Raw genomic sequence first — 21,444 nt, 5'->3', positions numbered from 1 at the left:
TTTTTTTTTTTTTTTTTTTTTTTTTTTTTTTTTTTTTTTTTTTTTTTTTTTTTTTTTTTTTTTTTTTTTTTTTTTTTTTTTTTTTTTTTTTTTTTTTTTTTTTTTTTTTTTGTATATTTATTTAGTCACTATTTATAAAAAAAAAAAAAAATTAAATGAGTGGTTCACGTGCTCACCAACATGTATTTTTTGTACCAACCCTAATGTAGAACCGATTAAGACAGATTATCGACCAAGACTTAGATATTTGACTCCCACCACCTCACACGTCGTCAAACTAAAAGAAAAATTTTAGTGCTCTCTCTATCCTTCTTTTTCAACGTGTATGTATTGTTATGTCATATTTATCTAAAAAGCTAGCTAGCTAGCTAGAACAACTCAAAAAGTAGCTCTTTATGGAAGCTCGATGATTAAATGTCATTTTAGATGTTTGCTACTATACTTTTTCATTTGTTACGACGTCTATAGTTAAATAAGTCTTTCATTAAAGTTTGAAATTAAGCAAATTTATTGAAATTCATATTTCAGTCTCGGTTAAATTACAAGTTTAGGATATCAACTAAATTTATCAAAGTTTTTAAACCAATTAGATATTTTAAAAGTTATGCAGTCTAGAGACCTATTAAATATTAAAGCATATAAACTTTTAAACACAAACTTCGAACTAAATTGGACCCATTTAAAAACTTTAATAAAACATGAACTAATAATTTCATAAACATGTGGGCAATACATTATATTCAATCAAGTATTTTGGTTTCTTTAATAAAGAGGGAAAGGTGTTCTAGTAGTTAGTTGGATGATGCTAATCACTACTTGATTAAACTTCAAACTCAAATTTTGCCAATCATCCCTTTCGAGATTTTTTTAAATAATATAATTTCATTCATTTGTTAGAATTATTTTTAAAATCTCCCGAAAATATAAGGACAAAATAAATATAACTTTATCAAAAAGTTCGATTTGAATTTTTGACTTCTTGATTATATCAATTGAACTATGCTCGTGTTGATACATCAATAAAATTGAGTCAAAATAATAATTATAAAGGTAAAAAACACCATAATTATTATTTACTCACGTTACGAACAAACCATCCATGCATACTTATTATCAGCTAATAAATGAATATTGTTGGCAAAATATTATCATAAAAGTGGACAAAGTTGTCTCTCTAATTTGACCCACAAAAGAAACTAAATTATCCTAAAATCTCTGAAATTTACCATTTGGATTACATATTCAGAAGAACTCTCTCTCTACAATACATTATGGAATTATATTCAGATTTGATGTAACTAAAATTACCCTATTTTTCTTCTTTAGTATATGCTTTTGTTGAATGATTACAAGAAGGTTAATTTAATTTCCTGGATTAGCAATTACAATCACGGGTTCAAAGCCACTAATTAACAATATCTTGTGAAAAAGAATCAACCAACGGTAAAAAGATAATTTGGATAGACCCAACTTTTTTCTTACCCACCTCACCTTTGCAATTTTGAAAAGTAAAGATGCTTTTTCCTAATGTACTATTTTACTGATTTATTGCTGCTAATCTTCTAAACTTTCACCATCAAATAAAACTGATTTATTGCTGTGAAATTTCGTTCTAGTTGGTAAAAAGTCAATTGCTACGATCAAGGTCCATTTATTGACATGTGAAGGAGGAAGATTGAGCTCGTGATGTTTTGAGTATTTCATATTATTGAATTTACCATAACTGGGTTCGGTGGTCATTTAGATATTGTCCGCTTTGATTCATTACGTATCGTCATTAGCTTCACGGTTTTAAAATGCGTCTACTAGGGAGAGGTTTCCACACTCTTATAAGTAATGTTTAATTCCCTTCTCCAACTAATATAGGATCTCACAATCCACCCCTTGAGAGTACAGTATCTGGCTATGATACCATTTGTAACAGCCCAAACCCATCACTAGCTGATATTGTCCGCTTTAGCCTGTGTCAACCTTATAGTTTTAAAACGCGTCTACTAGGGAGAGACTTCCACACCCTTATAAGGAATGTTTCGTTCTCCTCTCTAACCAACGTGAGATCTCACATATTTCCACTTCTTAACCTTCTATATATTTTTAACTTTTGAATTCAAGGGTGATTTACCTGTACAACATTCGTCCATTTGGCTATACACCGCTTCTACCCTTAGATAACGACACATTGCAATTCGAATAAAGCCTACAAAAGAAGGAAAAAAGTAGTAATTTATGGTTAAATAACAGCAGAATGACTGAAAGAAAAACAAAAATGGTGACTGAAGATGATGCAAGATTGGAAGAGATTCTATTGACAAATAAAGAGCAATTAGTTCAGCGCCAATATAACACTACACCCGTGAATGTTCAGCTAAATAGAAACAAACAACTTTCTTGAGTGCGTGCGTGTGTGTGTGTGGGGCGACTGTGGCGTATGTGTTCACAAGAGACCACAGTGGACAACAAAAGATAATGTTCTGAGCAGTATCCACTAACAACGCACTTTCATTTTCAGGCTCATATTTTCTTCTATTATTGAAAGTCCCAACTATTTTGCTGCAAAATTCCATTACATTCTTCCTTTCATACCGCAAAAAATGATATCAAATTTCACAGTGAACCCCACATGGTTGAAAACTTTGTCTATACTAACCCCCCTAAGACCCTGAAATTTTTATACTAAAAAATGTTTATAGTATCACCAACTTTCAAACATTTTTCCCACTTTTTCTTTTGCTTTCTAGATCATATGAGAAACTGAGAGGAAAGAAAAAAAAAAAACTGACAGCCCACTTTAGTTTTCTAATCATTCAGGATCGAACTTCCAACTTTTGATCATCTTGTCAAAATGGATCTTGTGAGATCCCACGTCAATTGGAGAAATGAAAGAGTACCAGCGAGGACACTGGGACTCGAAGAAGGGTGAATTGTAAGATTACAGACCGGTTGGAGAGGGGAATGAAACATTCTTTATAAGGGTATGGAAACTTCTCCCTAGTAAACGCGTTTTAAAAACCTTGAGGCCTAAAGAGGACAATATCTGCTAGCGGTGAGTTTCGGGTTACTGTTTCAGAGAGAGTATGTACATTAATCTCGGGGGGAAGAGAGAGAGAGAGTAGTTGTATTTCTTGAGAAAAATCAAGTACCTCTAAGTCCAGTGTCCACTTTAGGCATTATTGACCACCACCATTAGTGGTCCTCCTCTGACATTGTTCTGCTTATTCCTTTTTCCTCATTGCTACAAAAGCTTTCAAGATGGCTTGTGAAATCCATAGCAAACAAGTAAGCAGCCAACGCGGGTGGCTTCTGCATTGTGCTTGGAGCTTGTTTCATCAGGAGAAAATAAACAATGCTCTTTTTACAGAAGAGAATGTTTCCTTTCTCCATCCCTGCAAGTTCAATACTTTTTCTCCTCCTCCTTCTCACATTTCAACCAGTCAGCTCATCCCAACAGCCCTACAAAAACGAAAACTTCAATACAAGCAAGAAAGACCACAGCCAGAAGGTTTCCTCTTCTTTCATTTTATATTTTACATGTCTTGATATTTGAAAAGAAATATCAATGCAGAAAAAAAAAAAAAATGTATAGCTGTAATTGATTATTGGTTATAATGGTAACAGATGAGTTCCAGCCTACTGTTTGATATCACACTCCATGGATTTCTCCTATGGGCTTCTATGGGGTTCCTTATGCCTGTTGGGATACTTGTTATCAGAATGTCTAGCAGGGAGCAATGTGGAAGAAGGCTGAAATTTTATTTCTACATTCATACAATTCTACAGGCAAGTTCATCTCTGCGCTCTTTGTTCATCACAATCTTGTCCAGCAATACTCTCAAATACTAAAATAAGTACTTTTTTTTGTTATTGTTTTCATAAAGAAGAATGTTTTTTTTAACTAAACAGACAATAAATGTAGAGAGTTGTAGGAAAGCATCATTAACGCAATTAACTTTATCTTTTCATTAAACAAGCAAACAATCCATTTTTTTTTCTTTACTTTATGAGCTTAATGATGGTTCAAGGGAAACCACAAGGGTCCTGATTCTGAATATCTTATACAGCCCCCAAGTTTGTTAACACAAAAGTTGATCAAGCAGATAATTATGAATACTTGTGTCGAAAGAAAAAATACACATCATCATATTCTAACTAATTAGAACCTCATAGCCAAATATCCATATTGTTGAAATCTAGCAGGTTTATGGATTATAATATAGGAGTTAGGTGAGATTTAGCTCTAAAAAGTCAAAAAGGATATAAAAATATGAAGTTGAAGGATTTTGATCATCCTTCAACCACATAGATGGGGTCCACTTTGATGGATCTCATTCCAATAAAGAACTGTGATTTGTGATCACAATGCTAGTATTTTCCATTCTAAAATAAGTTAATACAGTCATTATATGATCTTCACTTGATTCTGTTCAACAGATACTCTCTGTATTACTAGTCACAGCAGGAGCAGTCATGTCTATCAAGAAATTCAACAATGCTTTCAATAATAGTCATCAAAGGATAGGGATTGGCCTATATGGGATGATCTGGTTACAGGCGTTGATTGGAATTGTAAGGCCAAAGAGGTAAAATTTCATACTTCATCAGATATAAGGCAATATCTCCTGTTCTATATTCGAAACATTTCTAAGAATATGATTGGGCAGCTTATAAATGTTTGTGTTATTATACATGCGAGCCAACAATTTTTGAAGGATGAAGAGTACTGGTTGTTGTAAGAATAGGCCATCCAAGAACAGACTCACAAAAACAATTTTTGTAACAGTTATTCAACAACCATGTTTCTACTGATCTTTTGTTAAAAGAAACGATTAGAAAAAACAAACAAAGTTTCCTTACTCCAAAATCAACTTTTGCATTGACTTCTATATGCTGAATTCTCTCTTTTCTATCTCTCTTGCAGGGGCTCTAACACAAGAAGCCTATGGTTTTTTATACATTGGATGCTGGGCACTGCAGTATCTCTCCTAGGAGTCTTCAATGTATATTCAGGATTATTTGCATACCATGAGAAAACATCTCGAAGTATACGAATTTGGACTATAATTTTCACTGTTGAAATTTCTTTGATTTCATTCTTTTACCTATTCCAAGACAAACTGGAGTATATACAAAAGCAAGGAGTTATTTTGGGGAATGATTTGATAACACCTACCGATCAAGTGCTCTCTCCAAATGACAAGCAAAAGGAGCTGACTACTGATCCTTGCTGAAGGAGTAAATAGATTTGTCAGAAGCTTGCTTTCACTAACACGAGATTGTTGTCATTCTTCTTACTCATATCTCTCCTCTTATTGGGATTTGTATAGGGAAAGAGTGTGGTATTTTGCGAGAGATGAAATCTGGGCTTGCAGGAGCTATTTTCTGATGTGGTTTTTCTGTTTTCTATCACAGATTTGAACCTAATGAATACAGAGGTTTTGAAGAATAAAAAGAAGATACTGTCATCTGGTTCCTATAATTTTTGGTTGAAGAGGGGCACAAAACATTTCTTATAAGGGTCTGGAAATCTCTCCCTAACATACGCATTTTATAATCGTGAAGTTGGCGGTGATACGTAACAGGCTAAAACAGACAATATATATTAGTAGTGTGCTTGAGTTGTTATAAATGGTATCAGGGCCAGTCACCGACGATGCGAGGCACTGGTCGGAGTAGGGCTAGACCCTTTCTATAGAAGATGCGTTTTAAAACTGTGAGGCTGATGGCAATACATAACGGGCAAAAAACAAACAATATCTGCTAATGGTGGGCTTAGGCTGTAACATTCTACTTCCAGAAATACTGAAGTTGAAAATTAAGATGAAAACAATGGGCAATGAATCTTCAATATCATGATCACTTCTAGATCATGAGATAATCACTTCTATGCATATGATGTTTGTATAAACTGTATATCATGGAAAAAGTTAGCCCTACTTTTTATAGCCAGTGATTATTATAGCAATTCCCAATATTAAAATAGAAGGCAAAATTATAAATGCTCCAACTGTAGTAAAAAAAACTGACCGTTCCTTTGAGATACTTCGTTCAAGTATGATTGTCTTTTGATATTTCCTCTTCTGAGAATTTGTCAAAAACTTGGCACTAAACTTCTTCAAGTTCTTACCCAACGGAATGTTAAAATCGTCATCTTTGTCTCTGAACAACTGCGCAAGCTGATCACGGATCATAATTTTCTGGTAACTGCCATCGCTTTCATAACCTGAGAACATAAAATCTCAGTAAGTTCAAGTGAAATGATGATGATCTTTTTCAATGAAAGAAGGCTGATGCCATTCTATTTCACTCCCATTTTGTTTGCTTGTTAGAAGAGAGAATCAGCTCACTTACCATCAATTAATTGGCTACCAGAAGAGAGTTGCTCCAAGAGATCAAGCTGTGTGTGCGCAGAAGAAGATGATCCTATACAGTTGAAAAGAAAAATAATGATAATCTTTAATTGCTTCGTAAAATCTTTAAAACAAGCAGGTTAAACTACACTTTTGATTTCTCATGCTTTAACCTTAGTTTCAATTTGATTCCGTTACTTCTAAAACTATCATATTTCGTCCTTACGAAATTGTTAAAATTAGATTCCTCATGAAATTTCTAAAGGCATTAGAACTAAATTTGGAAATGGAATCATGCTATGTCGAAGCATAGAAACTAGAAACGTATTTAGCCAGGAAAAACAAGATAATCTTTACTTTATTATGTTTGTATAGATAAGCCATTTGAATTGGAATTGGATCCCCTTCCATATCAAAAAAGGAGTTCATAATGTCCATTCCCTCAATAATATATTCTCAAAAGAATTTAAAATCTCAATCGTTCAGATTTACGAATACGATTCTTCCATTGTAGAGGTAATTAAACTACAGGATTGATTACAGAGCTAAGAATCAAACGAATCACAATTTTGAAGAAACAAGTATACAGCAAGCAAAAGCAAGAAAATATGCATTAACGAAACAAAAGCAGTGAATCAATGCATACCGGATGAAGACGAAATGAGAAGAGTCTACCCTCGGCGCCCTCAGAAACAGCCAATTTTCTCGAAGAAGATGAAAAACGAGAATGAAACTTCAAAAGCGGCCATTTATTCTACAGAAGATTTGAAGAAGAAGATAAGTGTGGATTTGAGCCATGGAACGCAATCACGAAATTCGAGTTCATGATTTTATTGTATTCAAGCCAAAAATCTATGGCTTCCGGTCTCCATTACAGGGACTTGGAGGGGAACTTGAATTGGCGGCTACAATTTTTCCATTTTTTCAGTTGGCTTTTCAAATTTTAATTTACATCATGCAATTTATAGGCACTTCAATTTTCATAATTTAATGGAAAATAGCTTCGCCGCAACATAGTCTTTATTTATTTTAAATATTACCGTCTCAAAATTAATTAATTAATTAATTTAATATAGCTAAAAAAACGTATTTATAATATATATTAAAAATATATTTATTTTAAGCGCGGTTATATAACAAATATAATCTTGTTCCTGTCGCTGATTATTTAATTGAAAAAATGTTCTCCACTCCTTCCCTCGTTTCTTGTCTAAATAGGAAATTATCTCTTCGTTTGGGGCAGAGTCTCATAGATAAAATGAACATCTCTATCATTCATATTAGGAAGAAAAGATACGATATTGAAAATTTTTATATTTTTATTAAAAAAGAAAAGTTTCGAGTCAGCTTCCAATAGCTAAAAGGGTTAAAGATATAATTAAATTGTATCCTAAATTTTTTCACGAAAAAAATTCAAATATACGTTTCCAAATATATTTCTAAAATTAATTTGCGTTAAAAATCAAAAGAAAAACTGTCAATTTAAAATATTCATACGAAATTATTTATAATCTGATGTTTAAAGTTGTATTAATTAAAATCTCAAAATTAATAATTATGTCCATTTAAATCCTAAAGATGAAGAAGGGTATTTTGGTAATTTGAAGAAAAGAGAAGAAAGGAAGGGATTTGAAAATATGACCGTTGGAGGCGTTTGGGGATCATTATTGTATTCCATTTGAAAAGAAAAAGGAAAATATTTTAAGAAGTCCACATCGAATCAGATTCAAAGTGAACGAAGCCTTTTTCCCCAAAAATACTCTCTCACACGCTCTTACTCACATTTCTTCCTTTTTCTCTCGGAGAAACACGGCGGCGGGTTAATGGCAAGTCCCGACACGGCGGAGTCGACACCGGCGGCGGCGGCGACGGAGGAGGAGGCTCATCCCTATGCTTTTCATGTATCTGGACCGCGCAATGTTATTTCTCCTAATTGGCGAGATCTCATTAATTCGAGTTGGTAACTTCACTCTCCTCTGTTTCCACCATTTTTTCCGGCTCTGGTTTCTTCTTCACTTCTATCAAGCTTATAATCTAAGATCAAATAACATTTTGATGTTCATAAACTTTTAATCATCTTGATTTCATCCTTCGAAGCTAAATTTTGTCGAAATTAGTAACAATTTTGATTTGATTTTTCAAGTCTAGACAGTGCAGTTGTTAGAAATGGAATTTTTATGCAAGATGTTTGTGAGTTCTCGAGATCATTACGAATCTCAATTTCTTTAAAATTTTGGTTTGTTAATGCAGGATGAATTTGACCAGGTTGAGTGTTAAAAAAAAAAAAAAACTTAGGGTTTGAGTTATGAATTTGTTTGAACTGATTTAAATTCAAATAAATGAGAAAATTAGATTAGATGGATCAGAATCAAATCGAATTTATTGTTAAATCTTAAAAAAAAAGATGGTACAATTATATATATGTTATATTTTATTTAATAAAAATTTGAATAAATGACACGATCCCCGAACCAACCCAACTCCAAAATCTTATGGTTGAGTTGGATTGAGTTCATTGTTTAATAAGGAAGGGTTGTTTGAGTTTAAAAAGTTTGTAACCAGAATAATTGAGTTGGGTTTAAAAAATGTCCCAACTTAACTCGATCCAACCCAACCCATTAACATCTCCATCCGAGACTGGCCGAAAACCATGCAGTTCAATTGAAACATTTTTTTATTAATTTTCTTAGTTCAATAATATGATAGTAGAGAATTCGAACCTCTGTCATTTTAGTCGATAGTATATGATTTACATCAATTGAGTTAGGCTTATTTTGACATTCCACTGAGGAATTTCGGTGCAGGAAGGACGGGAATTACAAAAGAACCGTCGTTGCATGTTTTATCCAAGCAGTTTACCTGCTTGAACTAGACAGACAAGAGAACAAAAGCAACAAAGAAAACGCACTGGCTCCCAAATGGTGGATCCCCTTCAAATACAAGCTAGCACAAACCTTGATAGACGAAAGAGATGGTTCCATATTCGGTGCAATACTAGAATGGGATAGGTCAGCAGCCATGGCCGACCTAGTCCTCATCAGACCCAGTGGTGCACCAAGGGCTGTTTTAGCATTACGAGGGACATTACTCAAAAGCCCGACGATCAGACGGGACATCGAGGACGACCTTCGGTTTCTCGCTTGGGAGAGCCTAAAGGGTTCGGTCCGGTTTAACGTAGCTTTGAAGGCACTGAAATCAGTGGCTGAGAGTTATGGAAGCAGCAATGTCTGTATCGCTGGGCACTCCTTGGGCGCTGGGTTTGCTCTACAAGTGGGGAAGGCCTTAGCTAAAGAAGGAATCTACGTTGAAACTCATTTGTTCAATCCTCCTTCTGTTTCAGTGGCTATGAGCTTAAGGAACATAGGGGAAAAAGCTGAGTTTGCTTGGAAGAGAATCAAATCAATGCTTCCTTCAGGGAGTGAAACTACAGGGAATAGCAGCATGGAAGGAGAGAAGGCCAGTGGAGGGGGAGCTGGTTTCAAGAGCTGGGTAGCTAATCTAAACAGGTTGAAGAATCCTGGGGTGGGTATTGGGAAGTGGGTCCCACATATATATGTAAACAATAGTGATTATATATGCTGTTCATATACTGAATCAGATCAAGTAGAGAAAAGCAATGAAGAGAAAGAGAATGTTAATCCTAAAAAAGGGAAAGCAGCTGCAGCAGCTGCAGCAGCGAAGTTGTTTGTAATGTCAAAGGGAAAGCAGAAGTTTCTTGAAGCTCATGGATTGGAACAATGGTGGTCTGATGATTTGCAGCTTCAGCTAGCTCTTCATGATAGCAAGCTTATAAGCAGGCAGCTTAGGTCTCTGTACCCTATGTCAACAGGACAGCCAATACAGGGAAATCCTAGTAGGTGAGTGAAGTTAAGTTTCGGGGATTTTTGTGGCTAAATAACTCGTTTTCGACTTCGGGATATGTCGGTATAGTTCTTATAAGCAGGCAGCTTAGGTCTCTGTACCCCCTGTCAACAGCACAGCCAACACAGGGAAATCATTATGGAATTTTGTGGCTCAATAACTTGTTTTCGATTTTGGGATATTTTGGTATAGTTCTTTTGGTGTCGTGTTTCGTGTTTGTTGCTTCGTTTGGATTGTGTTCATCGTGAATATATGAGGTTTTTCTCTTCGTGATTTTTTTCTACTCTGTTTGGTTGAGCAAATCATCTTACAGTGTCCTACCATAAACTAGACATCAAGACAATGTTGAACCTATTGGGGAGAGTTTACTTGAGTTTTCTTTTTCTTTTGTGAATTTCTTAGGGATGAAACATGTATTCTATAAGAAATGCAAATAAAGTTATCATAAGCTAAATTTTTACATGCTGGGCATTGATTTTAATTTTGTTTTTTGTTCGTGTATAAGTTTAGGGGCATAATCTTTTTCAATTAACCAGTGTTGTGAGATTCCCATCGGTTGGAGAGGAGAACAAAACATTATTTATAAAGGTGTGGAAACCGCTCCCCCTAGTAGCAGACACGTTTTAAAAACCTTGAGGGAAGCCCGAAAGGGAAAGCCCAAAGAGGACAATATCTGCTAGCGGTGGGCTTAGATTGTTACAAATGGTATCAGAGCCAAACACCAGGCGGTGTGCCAGCGAGAACGCTGGGGCCAAGAGGGGGGAGGATTGTGAAATCCCACATCGATTGGAGAGGGGAACGAGTGCCAACGAGGAAGCTGGACCCTGAAGAGAGGTGGATTGTGAGATCCCATATCGGTTGGGGAGGAGAACGAAACATTCATTATAAGAGAGTGAAAACCCTCTCCCTAGCAAACGCGTTTTAAAAACCTTGAGGGGAAGCCTGAAAGGGAAAACCCAAAAATGACAATATCTATTAGCGGTGGGTTTGACCATCGTTAGTGTTCGAATAATGAAAATGAATAAATCATATAGAAATGAGCAGCAGCCTAGGTCTCTAACCATTTGCAGTTCATACGAATGAAAGAAAGCAGGACATTAGCAGCAGCCATAATACCTCATCCCCATGTTTCTAACTGTTCTCTGCCAAGTATATACTAAGCGTCCATTCCTTACGTATGAAACCAAAAACGATCAGAAAGCTATAAACAGAAGAATCGAAGATATTACAATCAGTTAAACCAAACAAAAGGGTGTTTTAACTTTGAATTTTACCGCTTATAAGTGGGCACAAGGATCATCTTGCTTGGAATGTCCACGATCCACTGATATAAGCAACAACAAAACAGAGAATAGAAGAAGAAAGAAAACAAGGAATATTTCTTCAGGAACCTCAAGTTTGTATATTTCTGCTCTTAATCGTATCTCCCAAATTCTACACATCATATTGACTAAAGCAGCAGCTACACTAGTCTAGAACATGAAGGTATGACTAACATGAGAAAATTTTCTAATAGAATTCAAAGGGAATAGATATTTCCACTCCATTACCATCACTGGTTAGCTAACTTAACAAATCCTGTTCTTCAAGAGCTGTTCTCCAATAAATGAGATGAAGCTGTCCAACAGATAAAGGAGATGAAGATGGAACTGGCTTACCCAGAAAGTAACACATATGTACAGTCTTTGCTAGAGATGGAAACAGGTATGATTTGTCAGCGTTGGGCATTGAAATAACGATCCGGGCATTGATATGATGATCTTATCAACAGCCATGAATGGAAGTGGTTTTGAAGTGGCAAGCTACTAGGCCTTGAGAATCGATTGATGAACATTACATGAACGGATTCCTGCAGAGATAGGAGCAAAAGAACAATTCACCATTGACATCCAAAAGGAATAAAGCTAAAACAAACATTTTAAGCAAAAGAAAATGCATATAGAGCAAACAAACATGGAAGTTAGGCAAGTGAAAGCAAACAGAAGAACTCGAGGAAGAAAAACTATATAAAGTGAACTCAGAAAGCCATTAGATAAACAAAAGTGGAAAAAATATGTGAGATCCTACCTCGGTTAGGGAGGAGAACGAAACATTCTTTATAAGAGTGTAGAAACCTCTACCTAGTAAACGCGTTTTAAAAACCTTGAGGGGAAGCTCGAAAAGAAAAACCCAAAGAAGACAATATCTGCTAGTAGTGGGCTTGGGCTATTATAAATAGTATCTGAGCCAGACACCGAACGATATGCCAGCAAGAAGGCTGAACCCCAAAGGAGGGTGGACACGAGATGGTGTGCCAGCAAGGACGTTGGCCCCCAAAGGGAGGTGGATTTGGGGGTCCCACATCGATTGGAGAAGGGAACGAGTACTCGCTGGGCCCCGAAGGGGGGTGGATTGTGAGATCCCACATGGGTTGAGGAGAAGAACGAAGCATTCTTTATAAGGGTGTGGAAACCTCTCCCTAGTCGACGCGTTTTAAAATCTTGAGACAAAGCCCAAAAGGGAAAACCCAAAGAGGACAATATCTGTTGGCGTAGGCTTGAGCTGTTACAAAATATATGAAGCGAAGAGAAAGGGGTGCGTGAGTTAGGTGCAGATCTGAAAAGTTGGGATGGTGATGCTTGTGCAACATCAGAAACTGAATGAAGACAGTGCCAAAACTACATGAAACATATGCAACATAGAGTTCAAAAGATCCAACACAATTATCTTCAAGATTCTAAGAAATATACACTCAAGGCTCCAATTCACTCGTAGACCAATGGTAATCTTGGTCGATGGTCCCCGCTCCCATCAGACATGGACACAAGTTCGATATCTTCAAGATTTTGGTCGATGCTTACAATTTTGAATTCTGCCCTTACCCACCTTCACTCTATAGGAAAAATAATGACACACACCTACGTTTTTATTTCCCTCTTTCCAAAGGAACTAATACTATAAAAAGTATTTATACCTCCAGGATTTTCTGAATTGAACCAAAATCAGTAAGCTTCATCCATATTGATTGCAAAGAAGGTACTTGTTGAGGTAAAAAAACAGGAACCAGTTAACGCATATACGAATATGAAAGAGATCGACTTACAGTTGGTTGACTGTTGACCCACTTGTCCAGGTTCCGTAAGACTTAATTCAACGTCGTGACTAGCTGTCCAACCGGGCTCGTAAGCTTCAAGAAAACCCATTTTTGCTTTATTAGGTAGATCATGAGGATGAACAAACGGCACGCCAGGAGGCCATCCAATCTCCATTCTTGTGCTGGCACACGGGCTATCTAATGTGTGAATGTGATTCTCACAGTCCTTTAGATTACAGAACCTCAATTTGATACCCTTCTTATCTGCAATTTCCTGTACTCTCTCCTTCAGAACTCTCTGTGCCTCGAGCCGTAATCTCTTAGAAGGGGGTAGAGGTTTGGTACTTGAATTATTCTTTCTCCTCCTCATTTTTAGGGATCCTGTACCAGCATTTCATCGATCCAATAGCCTGTTAATTGAAAGCTTCTCACTAAGGGGGCTACTAACACTAAGCAATTATAAACAAGCAACATTGCCCAACAAGTGGATAAAGACAAAAAGAACAAATAAAAACTCAAGCAAGCAATATATATTGAAACATGAATCATTTTCTCACACGCTCTTTCACTATGTAAATAAATTAGATACGTAATTCAAGCACTTGAACCCGCTTGGATCACATTTAGACAAATCGAAGCGGGACAAAGGGCAATGACACAAAATGTACGACGGGATGGCAATGCATTTATCAAATTCAAAATGAATTCGACTGTGGAAACGCTCCGACTGGGTGGATATGTAAATACAATTCGTCGGCACGATAATAAAAAAAATTATAAAAATAAGATTTGACCTACCATCTTGGGATGTAGAGAAACTGAAATTCTGGAAATTTGGGCGGTTAAAGAGTTGGTCAGTTGAGGGTGATCTCTGCATAAAGTCGTCCACCGGTACTGGGAGCTGGAACTGAACGTCTACCCCATGGCCAGCTGCTCTCATTTCTGAACAACTGAGGCTAGTCATGGATTTAGGCATGAGTTTGAACGACAAGGAACACCGTCCATACATACTACCTTGAATATTATTCACATCGGTTCTGAGCAAAGCAGGATTCACATACCCCGCAGTTGCTTGATAGAGTGCAAGTCCAGGATAAACTATAGCATCTTGAGGGCCAAGATCTCCATCCACAAGAATCCACCTACCATTGAAATCCTTTATTAGTAAACCTGCTTTGTCGGTCTTGACCAGAGTAATAAGACTTTTGTCAATTTGATGCTCATGGTCCGACGTATACATAGCCAACTGGCTATCCTCTTGAGGAGTTAATTTATGGTGATGCTCTCCATGAAATGAGGGCCTCCCATAACAGCACGCAGATAACACAGAAGACGATATCTCCCTACTTCTTAGAGGAACATTATCGAGTATTTCCGTAAAAGGAGAGCTGCGCAAGTTTAGATAGAAGCTGATGGCATCCAAAATAATTCGAGATGCCTTTCCATAGAGTGCAAATATGTCGGCCAAACCTGCAGGTGGTAACTCCATTCCATTGCTGAGCTCAACTGGAGTCAATCCAGGCCTATAATCATACGTTTCTTGCCACATCTGAGCATCTACATAGTAACCAGAAGTTCTGCACCACTCCCGTGAATCATTATTTTGCATCAACTCAGCAGATGGACATGCAGCTCTCTGGTGGAAGTAGAGGCGAGAAGAATCTAAACCAGACCTTAAAAGAGCCCCATCACAAGCAGGGAATTGGATGATGGCAGCAGAATATTGAGCTAGTGAATGTGACAGAGTTGAGACCGACAATTTGAAAGTTTCAGAAGGAACGCCTTCAGATGGAGTGATATCGGTAAGCTTCACACGACCCAATGATGGCAGGCCATTGCCTGCCATGAAATGAAATGCTTTCAACGGCCAAACACCTCAATTCAAGAAACTCTGCTCATTCTATACACAAGAACAAGCGAAAAAGCCCAATCAGTGACAGCAAAGACAAATACCAATTCATGGAAGTATGTATTACAATCACAGTGGAGTTTAAACATTTCTCTTTAAAAGAACAGTTAAGTATGCCAAAAGAACAATCAATATTCTTAACATACATGATTTTTCGCATCCACAACTCAAACAAACTTCTACTCAGGCTTCCTTTCATCAACCATTTACAATTGAAACATTTGTAGAATTAGCATGAGGCAAATAACAGTATAATCCCCAAGTCACACAGGCAGAAGAGAATCGATTGTAAAATGTAAAACCAAGCAGAACCCATCAATTAGAGAAACATCCGGAGGTCGGGTTTGGATCAAATTCAAAGCCCTAAATCCATGGCCAAACATTGACGCCAAAAACCGAGTAACAAGTAAACGAACCTGAATATGACGAGTATTCCTTAGTCGCCGGAGCAAGTCACTTGCCCTGTGTTCCTGACAGCAGCTGAGCGAAAGATCAAAATCAAGCTGAAAAAGTTCGAAAAAATTACATATTTTATAGGGTATAGAAGGAGATTTGGGCCCAAAAAAAAAAAGAGAGATTTATTAAAACGAAGATGAGAATTCGAGTTCGAGGAGAAAAGCGATCTGAGAGAGTCAATTTGACCAAGAAGTATGCGCCGTTTTTCTCCCCTTCCATTTGGTGCGTTTCTGTCCGAAATGGCGCTTTCTGTAAATCATGAAAAATATCCGCAAAATAGACCATATATAGAAATCTGGAACTCGTATTTTCTCCCTTTAAAACGACGTAGTTTTCCTAAAAATATATATATATATATATATATATATATATATAACAAACTAAAAGTTTAAAATGGATTTAAACCCAAAACAATTCTGAAAAAGTTAATTTTTCTAAATTCAAGATTTCCATCTATATAACTAAATTTTTTTAAAAAAAATAAATAATAATTAATATACCCCAACTTTTACTCCTAAACTTCAAAAACATCTATTTAATCTTTGGATTTTTAATTTTTTATCTAAAAAATCTCACAAGATATACCAGACATGAAATCCTAGAGTAAACCAAATACCTATGAATCATAAAATAAAAAATTCAGTTAAAAACTTATTAATCATTTTCTAAAGTTGCGAGCAGACCTTCTTCACGAGAAAGGATAGCAAAAGCCTAAAGACGGGCATCTTGTTTCCGTGCCCCCCACCCCACAAGAGTCGAATAGACACAAACTAGACCGACATAAAATACGAGGGGATGTCTCTAAAATGAATAAGAAAAGGGAGAACTCCACGTCTGGGCCTTTGTATAGTAGAAGAAATGTAATAATACTACAGAGTGCAGTTAGAAGCAAGGATATCAAAATGTTTGATTCAATAGTGACAGGAAACTAACTACTGCTGACAAGCCCAGAATGGCATTTAATCCACAAATATTTTCACCACAAGAAGGCTCGGCTCTTCACCAGGTGTGGGGAAACAATGTCGCATCTTTTGGAATACACAGATAGAACAAGAGAGAATTAGGGAGTGAGAGGGCGCAAAATGTGTAGAGTTCTTATGGCTTGCGGGGTGGAGAACTACTGCTACTGCTCCTGCTGCTGCTTCTCCCTCTTAAAGGCCTGTACACCAAACAATCGCACAACATAATTAAATATGTATGTATATATTATAATAATGGTTGTAATAATAAGATATTGTCTGCTTTGGCCCGTTACATATTGTCATCAGCCTCATGGTTTTAAGAGAGGTTTCCACGCGTTTACTAGAGAGAGGTTTCCACGCCCTTATAAAGAATGCTTCGTTCCCCTCTCCAAACATAACTTAAAAACACTTCAAAAGTATTTAAGTACTTCTTCAAAAGTATTTAAGTACTTTCTTTCAGAAGTGATTCCAGACTTGTTATACTCAGTATCTGTAAGCTCGATATATAGAATAATCCAATTGCAGTGGCTCCCTGTGGTTTATGGGTTTGGAAACACACTCGTCTTTAGTTAAAAAGAAACGGCAAAAGTCAAGTGATTTAAACTGGGCAGCAAACTGGCCTCCAAGAATATCGAAAATTCCTAACATTTTTGGAATATCAAATACACAGAGTTACCTTCTTGGACTGCGATATACTCTCCTGGGCACCTGTAATATAAAATAGAGAACAATGAAGGCACTCGGGATGCAAGGAAGAACGAACAATAATAAACCCAGAGCGGTAAAAAAATGGCAAGATCAATCACAGCAAACCTTGCGTGGACTAGGTGATGCAGAGTAGGACGATGATCTCCCACGTCTACCAGCGGCTGCAGGCTGACCTCTGTATAGAGAGAACCATAAGAATACACGGACATACAAAACAAAAGGCCAGAAGAAATATGAAGCAAGCAACAAGCTACAAAAAGGGGTCTCACTCCAATAAAATATGATCTAGCGAGTTATTACAAATTGACCAAGTAGCCAAAGTTCAAAGAGAAACATAGAATTTAACAACGGACCAAACAATACAATAAGATCTTTCCAGCCATTGAAGAAGACTTCTCACACCAAAATCCCTACAAATGGAACATGCAATATGACTACAGATGCACATTATTCGCATCCTTTCTAAAAGCTAACTATACAAAACAAGTGTTATCCACTAATAGGCAATTACGCACATACATTTTTGGGGAATTTGGAGATTATTATTTCCTATACAAAGTTTCAGGTAAGAAATAGGAACTTGAGATCGTTTAAGCTTAGTTTCGAAGGACTGTTGTAATATAAAATCCCAAGACCACAACACCAGACATCTGTCTAAGTTTGCTTCAAATAAACTGCAATTGAAAAGAAGATGAGAATCTTGAACTTGTTTCATAGCCCTCACTTGGGGCTGTTCAGAATGGGTTTATTATGACTATTATCCTTTCTTGATCGATGCCAATGGTAGGGACTTCTGTGTCTACTTCATCATTTAATTTATGCACCACAAACAGAGTGGACAAGCAAACAATATGAAATCATTTTTCTTTAAAAGGGAGTTGATCATGAAAAAAAGTTCATTAGGCATCCATAGATACTAATATCTTTTTCTTTAAAGGCAGTTGGTCATGACAAAAAAAAAAAAAAAAACATTAGGCATCAAGTTACCTCCGTGGTGAAGATGATCGGGAACGTGATCGAGCTGGTCTTCTAATAGGTGAACGGCTCTTTCTGCGAACTACTGGAGACCTTCTTGGAGGACTACGAGCACGTCGAGGCGGTGTACTGAAAGAAACACAATTTAGTTAAGTAACGCTCATATACCTAAGCAAAAACATAACTGAGACCACTGAGTCAGACTACATCATTTTCAAGTAAAAACCATGGGTCAACCATAGTGAACAAGCAATTAAAAGCTCCCACTGCCATATGCTTAAATGCTTAAATTTCTCAGTCACCAGTCACCATTCTTCTAATGCCTAAGATTAAACTACAGGAACACCTTTGTACCATAATGGAAGCAAGTAGAGTTTTAAATAGTTACATCAAGAGTAACTCAGGTTGCTACTTAATTCTAAGTCTGAAATAGCATTATTTTGAATTTGCTCGGATCACCCAAAAACCACAGTTACCTGTGTCTAGGCATAACAAAATGATCAATGGCAAACAAAAACCGCACAACTAAACAAAACCTGATGCAATTTTTATTCTTCTACAAAATACCTGATGTAGCTGGAAATCTAAAAATAAAAGAAACACACTCTAAAAACAAAAGCTCAAAATAAAAATTGATATTAACATATGCTCCTGCATAATTCACTAATCTCCAGACATTTACTCTATAACTCAGAAACAATACGATTAAACTTAACACGTGCAGTAAGTCATAAATAGTTCACCTTGTCATTATATGAAGATTTGTGAAGTTAGAAACAATAAACATGTCCGTGTACCATTCAAATAAACTGCAAGAAAAAATACTATGATATCTCAGAACAGTCAAATGTGTAATACCGGCGCCTAGGAGGGGGTGGTGAACGTCTTCGAACAGGACTGTCACGAATTCTTCTTGGAGAGGGCCTATTCAACCGAAGTTAAACAATGTTAATGCTCCCACTATTTACAGGAAAGGAGATAGATTGTGTATGTGTGAGGCTGGGGGGTTGAAGAGTGGGGGGATGATGGTCAACCTTGGAGGAGATCTATGTCGCCTTGCCAAAGGCGATGGAGAACGGCCACCTCTCATGGGTGATGCAGGCCTCCTTCTAGGGGGAGATTCTAAGCGGCGACGCGGAGGAGACTCTGGACGGCGGCGAGGAGAATCGGGTTGTCTTCTAGGAGACCCACCTCGTCGAGCAATAGGCGAGCGTCTTCTAGGAGAAGGAGGCTTTCGACGAGGTGAAGCTGACGTGACAAAGCAGACATAAATCACTAAAATAATATATCCTCATGAAAAATAGAATAGAATAATAGGCAAAAACAGTTGAACATGGAAAAATATATAATAATTGAGAGTTATACGTTCTCTCTGTCTTTTCATGTCATTCTTCTCAGCATCAGCACCAACATTTTCAGGCTTAGGACCATCTCTCTTTGAAGCGGTTGCTACAGTCCTTGGAGGTGTTGGGATCTTCTGTCTTTGAGGCAATGTAAATCTTGTTCGAATAACATTCCCATCAATTTGGGCCTACATTCAGCCAACCATCACAATCATTTCCCAGTTATGAGAAATTATCAATAGATGTACTTCAAGTACTTGAACATTTAAGAAAAACATACACCATCCATATGCAATTGGGCTTTTTCAGCATCAGGTCTTGTTTTGAATTCAACATATCCATATCCTTTAGGAAGGTTGACCTGTAAATATTAAAACAGATGCATCAATATATTATTCAAGAAAAAGTTCTTCAAATACAATATGCATGGTAAGGACTCACTGTGCGATCCATTGCCAGCTCAACATGGACTACTTCACCAAAATTACCTAAAGGGTATCAAAAAAAAAAAAAAAAAAAAAGGAAATTCATAAGAGTTACAATGTTTTTATAAAATAACAAATTACCTATTCAATCCAATATCATCAACCCTAACTAAATAGATAGAGACTTTTGGAGGAAAAATCATATTTAAGGGGATCACTTCAATTGAATGAGGATAAAAAAATTTCATGAAAAGGAACTGTCTATAATTTCAAAACAGTCGAGAGGAAAGGAAGGAATGAGCATGCACTGATGAAGAGTAATTGATAAGACAAATTACTCAATTGTTGAGGACAAAACAACACGGTCAATGATCATTACCAATAAACAGGCTAGGTTGAATTGAATCTAATACATAAATACATACGTTTACACAAAGTCTTTTTTTGTAAGACAAAATACTAGGTTCATGAAGTCAAAGTGTTGTATCTTTCACATAATGTGATTGAAGGTTGAAATAAGATTTTCTTTTGTCTTACTCTTCGGTTTTAATTGATGAATTTTACTTGTAACTTTTAAAAAAAGAACAATCTGAAGAAATAAGTGCATTTATCCAACAGAATAATTGTTTAAATGCTAAATAAAGTGAGTGAAAAAACATACTGAAGATTTCTTTTAAATGACCCTCATGGACATTCCTACTCAGTGGATCAATGTGAAGAACAAGTGACTCGCGTACAGGAGATGGTTTCCTGAAATCAATTGACAGCGTGATAAGCAAATTATATAAATACAACTGACAGGCAAGGAAATTATCACAAAATGAAAGCATCATATGTAAATCGCTGATAATACAGATGCAGAAATAAAGAAAATATTGGTATTAAAAAAATGCAAATGTCAGCTTTTAAATAGTCAATTACATATACATTTGTAAGTGATTATAGATTACTAAGATAAAATTTAGTTGTAAGACAATTAAAGCTAATAGAACATTCTTTATCACATTTAAGTTCAACAAGGGCAAAAAATGATTAAAAGTTGAAAATAATGAACTAGTAACACCACAGTTCTGAAAAAGTATTGAATTTGAAGATTTTTTTAATGCTTGGATAAATAGTCAAGGAATTTAAATCAAACCATGTTTTAACTGACTAAATGATAAGGAAGAATGAGCTTCTTAGAATAAAATAAAAAATAATATATTAAACCATATTTAAGTTCAAAAAACAGTATGGACAGATTTTTAAGAGGTAAATACATCAAAATCTTATCTTCTTTGTTTTTCAGTTTGTTCGAAACAGATCCGCATTCTCTTTGAGGAGATATGGACAGATTTCCATCCAAAGAAGGTTACATTTTTCTTTTGGGAGGGGGGGGGGGGGGGGGG

The 21,444-nt window shown here is 36.3% G+C and overlaps 4 protein-coding genes, 1 long non-coding RNA gene and 1 pseudogene across 5 annotated transcripts in view; 2 read left to right on the top strand and 4 right to left on the bottom strand.

Moving 5' to 3' along the window:
- Positions 1–2,091: 2,091 nt before the first annotated feature.
- Positions 2,092–3,301, bottom strand: LOC111477125. The gene is made up of 2 exons (XR_002717217.1): positions 3,141–3,301; positions 2,092–2,197 (listed from the first exon to the last, which is right to left on the bottom strand). It is a non-coding gene; the product is annotated as an uncharacterized LOC111477125 (long non-coding RNA).
- LOC111477093 (cytochrome b561 domain-containing protein At4g18260-like) lies at positions 3,266–5,440 on the top strand. The gene is made up of 4 exons (XM_023121073.1): positions 3,266–3,499; positions 3,616–3,777; positions 4,429–4,577; positions 4,916–5,440. Exons 1-4 carry the CDS (start codon positions 3,344–3,346, stop codon positions 5,223–5,225), a joined length of 777 nt encoding a protein of 258 aa, XP_022976841.1. The 5' UTR covers positions 3,266–3,343; the 3' UTR covers positions 5,226–5,440.
- On the bottom strand, positions 5,399–7,093 carry LOC111476008 (annotated as a pseudogene).
- Positions 7,094–8,069: 976 nt separating this feature from the next.
- Positions 8,070–10,646, top strand: LOC111477067 (GDSL esterase/lipase At4g10955). The gene is made up of 2 exons (XM_023121024.1): positions 8,070–8,304; positions 9,149–10,646. The coding sequence occupies exons 1-2, from the start codon at positions 8,168–8,170 to the stop codon at positions 10,203–10,205; spliced, it is 1,194 nt and encodes a 397-aa protein (XP_022976792.1). The 5' UTR covers positions 8,070–8,167; the 3' UTR covers positions 10,206–10,646.
- A 911-nt stretch (positions 10,647–11,557) lies between these two features.
- LOC111477056 lies at positions 11,558–15,769 on the bottom strand. Its single transcript, XM_023121007.1, has 4 exons — positions 15,604–15,769; positions 14,077–15,178; positions 13,288–13,659; positions 11,558–12,054 (listed from the first exon to the last, which is right to left on the bottom strand). Coding segments are annotated over exons 2-4 (1,422 nt in total). The 5' UTR covers positions 15,125–15,178; positions 15,604–15,769; the 3' UTR covers positions 11,558–12,052.
- A 685-nt stretch (positions 15,770–16,454) lies between these two features.
- LOC111477064 (serine/arginine-rich splicing factor SR45-like) overlaps positions 16,455–21,444 on the bottom strand; it is a 6,254-nt gene continuing 1,264 nt past the window's right edge. The window contains exons 3-12 of the mRNA XM_023121020.1: positions 20,718–20,806; positions 20,073–20,119; positions 19,912–19,992; positions 19,654–19,819; positions 19,323–19,536; positions 19,147–19,212; positions 18,301–18,417; positions 17,419–17,488; positions 17,282–17,313; positions 16,455–16,802 (exon numbers count right to left, since the gene is read on the bottom strand). Coding sequence (XP_022976788.1) covers positions 16,739–16,802; positions 17,282–17,313; positions 17,419–17,488; positions 18,301–18,417; positions 19,147–19,212; positions 19,323–19,536; positions 19,654–19,819; positions 19,912–19,992; positions 20,073–20,119; positions 20,718–20,806 — 946 coding nt within the window. The 3' untranslated portion in view covers positions 16,455–16,738. The remainder of the gene's footprint in view (positions 16,803–17,281; positions 17,314–17,418; positions 17,489–18,300; positions 18,418–19,146; positions 19,213–19,322; positions 19,537–19,653; positions 19,820–19,911; positions 19,993–20,072; positions 20,120–20,717; positions 20,807–21,444) is intronic.

This window comes from Cucurbita maxima, unplaced genomic scaffold (assembly GCF_002738345.1).
Source record: "Cucurbita maxima cultivar Rimu unplaced genomic scaffold, Cmax_1.0 Cma_Scf00003, whole genome shotgun sequence".
Taxonomy (NCBI): domain Eukaryota; kingdom Viridiplantae; phylum Streptophyta; class Magnoliopsida; order Cucurbitales; family Cucurbitaceae; genus Cucurbita; species Cucurbita maxima.
The sequence above is the reverse complement of the archived record's forward strand: the minus strand, read 5'-3'. Positions and strand labels throughout refer to the sequence as shown.

Bases quoted from the DNA above. Each gene is read 5' to 3' on its own strand.
- LOC111477093 (XM_023121073.1), top strand. From the start codon at position 3,344: ATGCTCTTTTTACAGAAGAGAATGTTTCCTTTCTCCATCCCTGCAAGT. The intron at 3,500-3,615 runs GTTTCCTCTTCT...TAATGGTAACAG, and splicing joins AGAAAGACCACAGCCAGAAG to ATGAGTTCCAGCCTACTGTT. The intron at 4,578-4,915 runs GTAAAATTTCAT...TCTCTCTTGCAG, and splicing joins GGAATTGTAAGGCCAAAGAG to GGGCTCTAACACAAGAAGCC.
- LOC111477067 (XM_023121024.1), top strand. From the start codon at position 8,168: ATGGCAAGTCCCGACACGGCGGAGTCGACACCGGCGGCGGCGGCGACG. The intron at 8,305-9,148 runs GTAACTTCACTC...ATTTCGGTGCAG, and splicing joins GATCTCATTAATTCGAGTTG to GAAGGACGGGAATTACAAAA.
- LOC111477056 (XM_023121007.1), bottom strand. From the start codon at position 15,124: ATGGCAGGCAATGGCCTGCCATCATTGGGTCGTGTGAAGCTTACCGAT. The intron at 13,660-14,076 runs GTAGGTCAAATC...ATGCTGGTACAG, and splicing joins TTTCTCTACATCCCAAGATG to GATCCCTAAAAATGAGGAGG.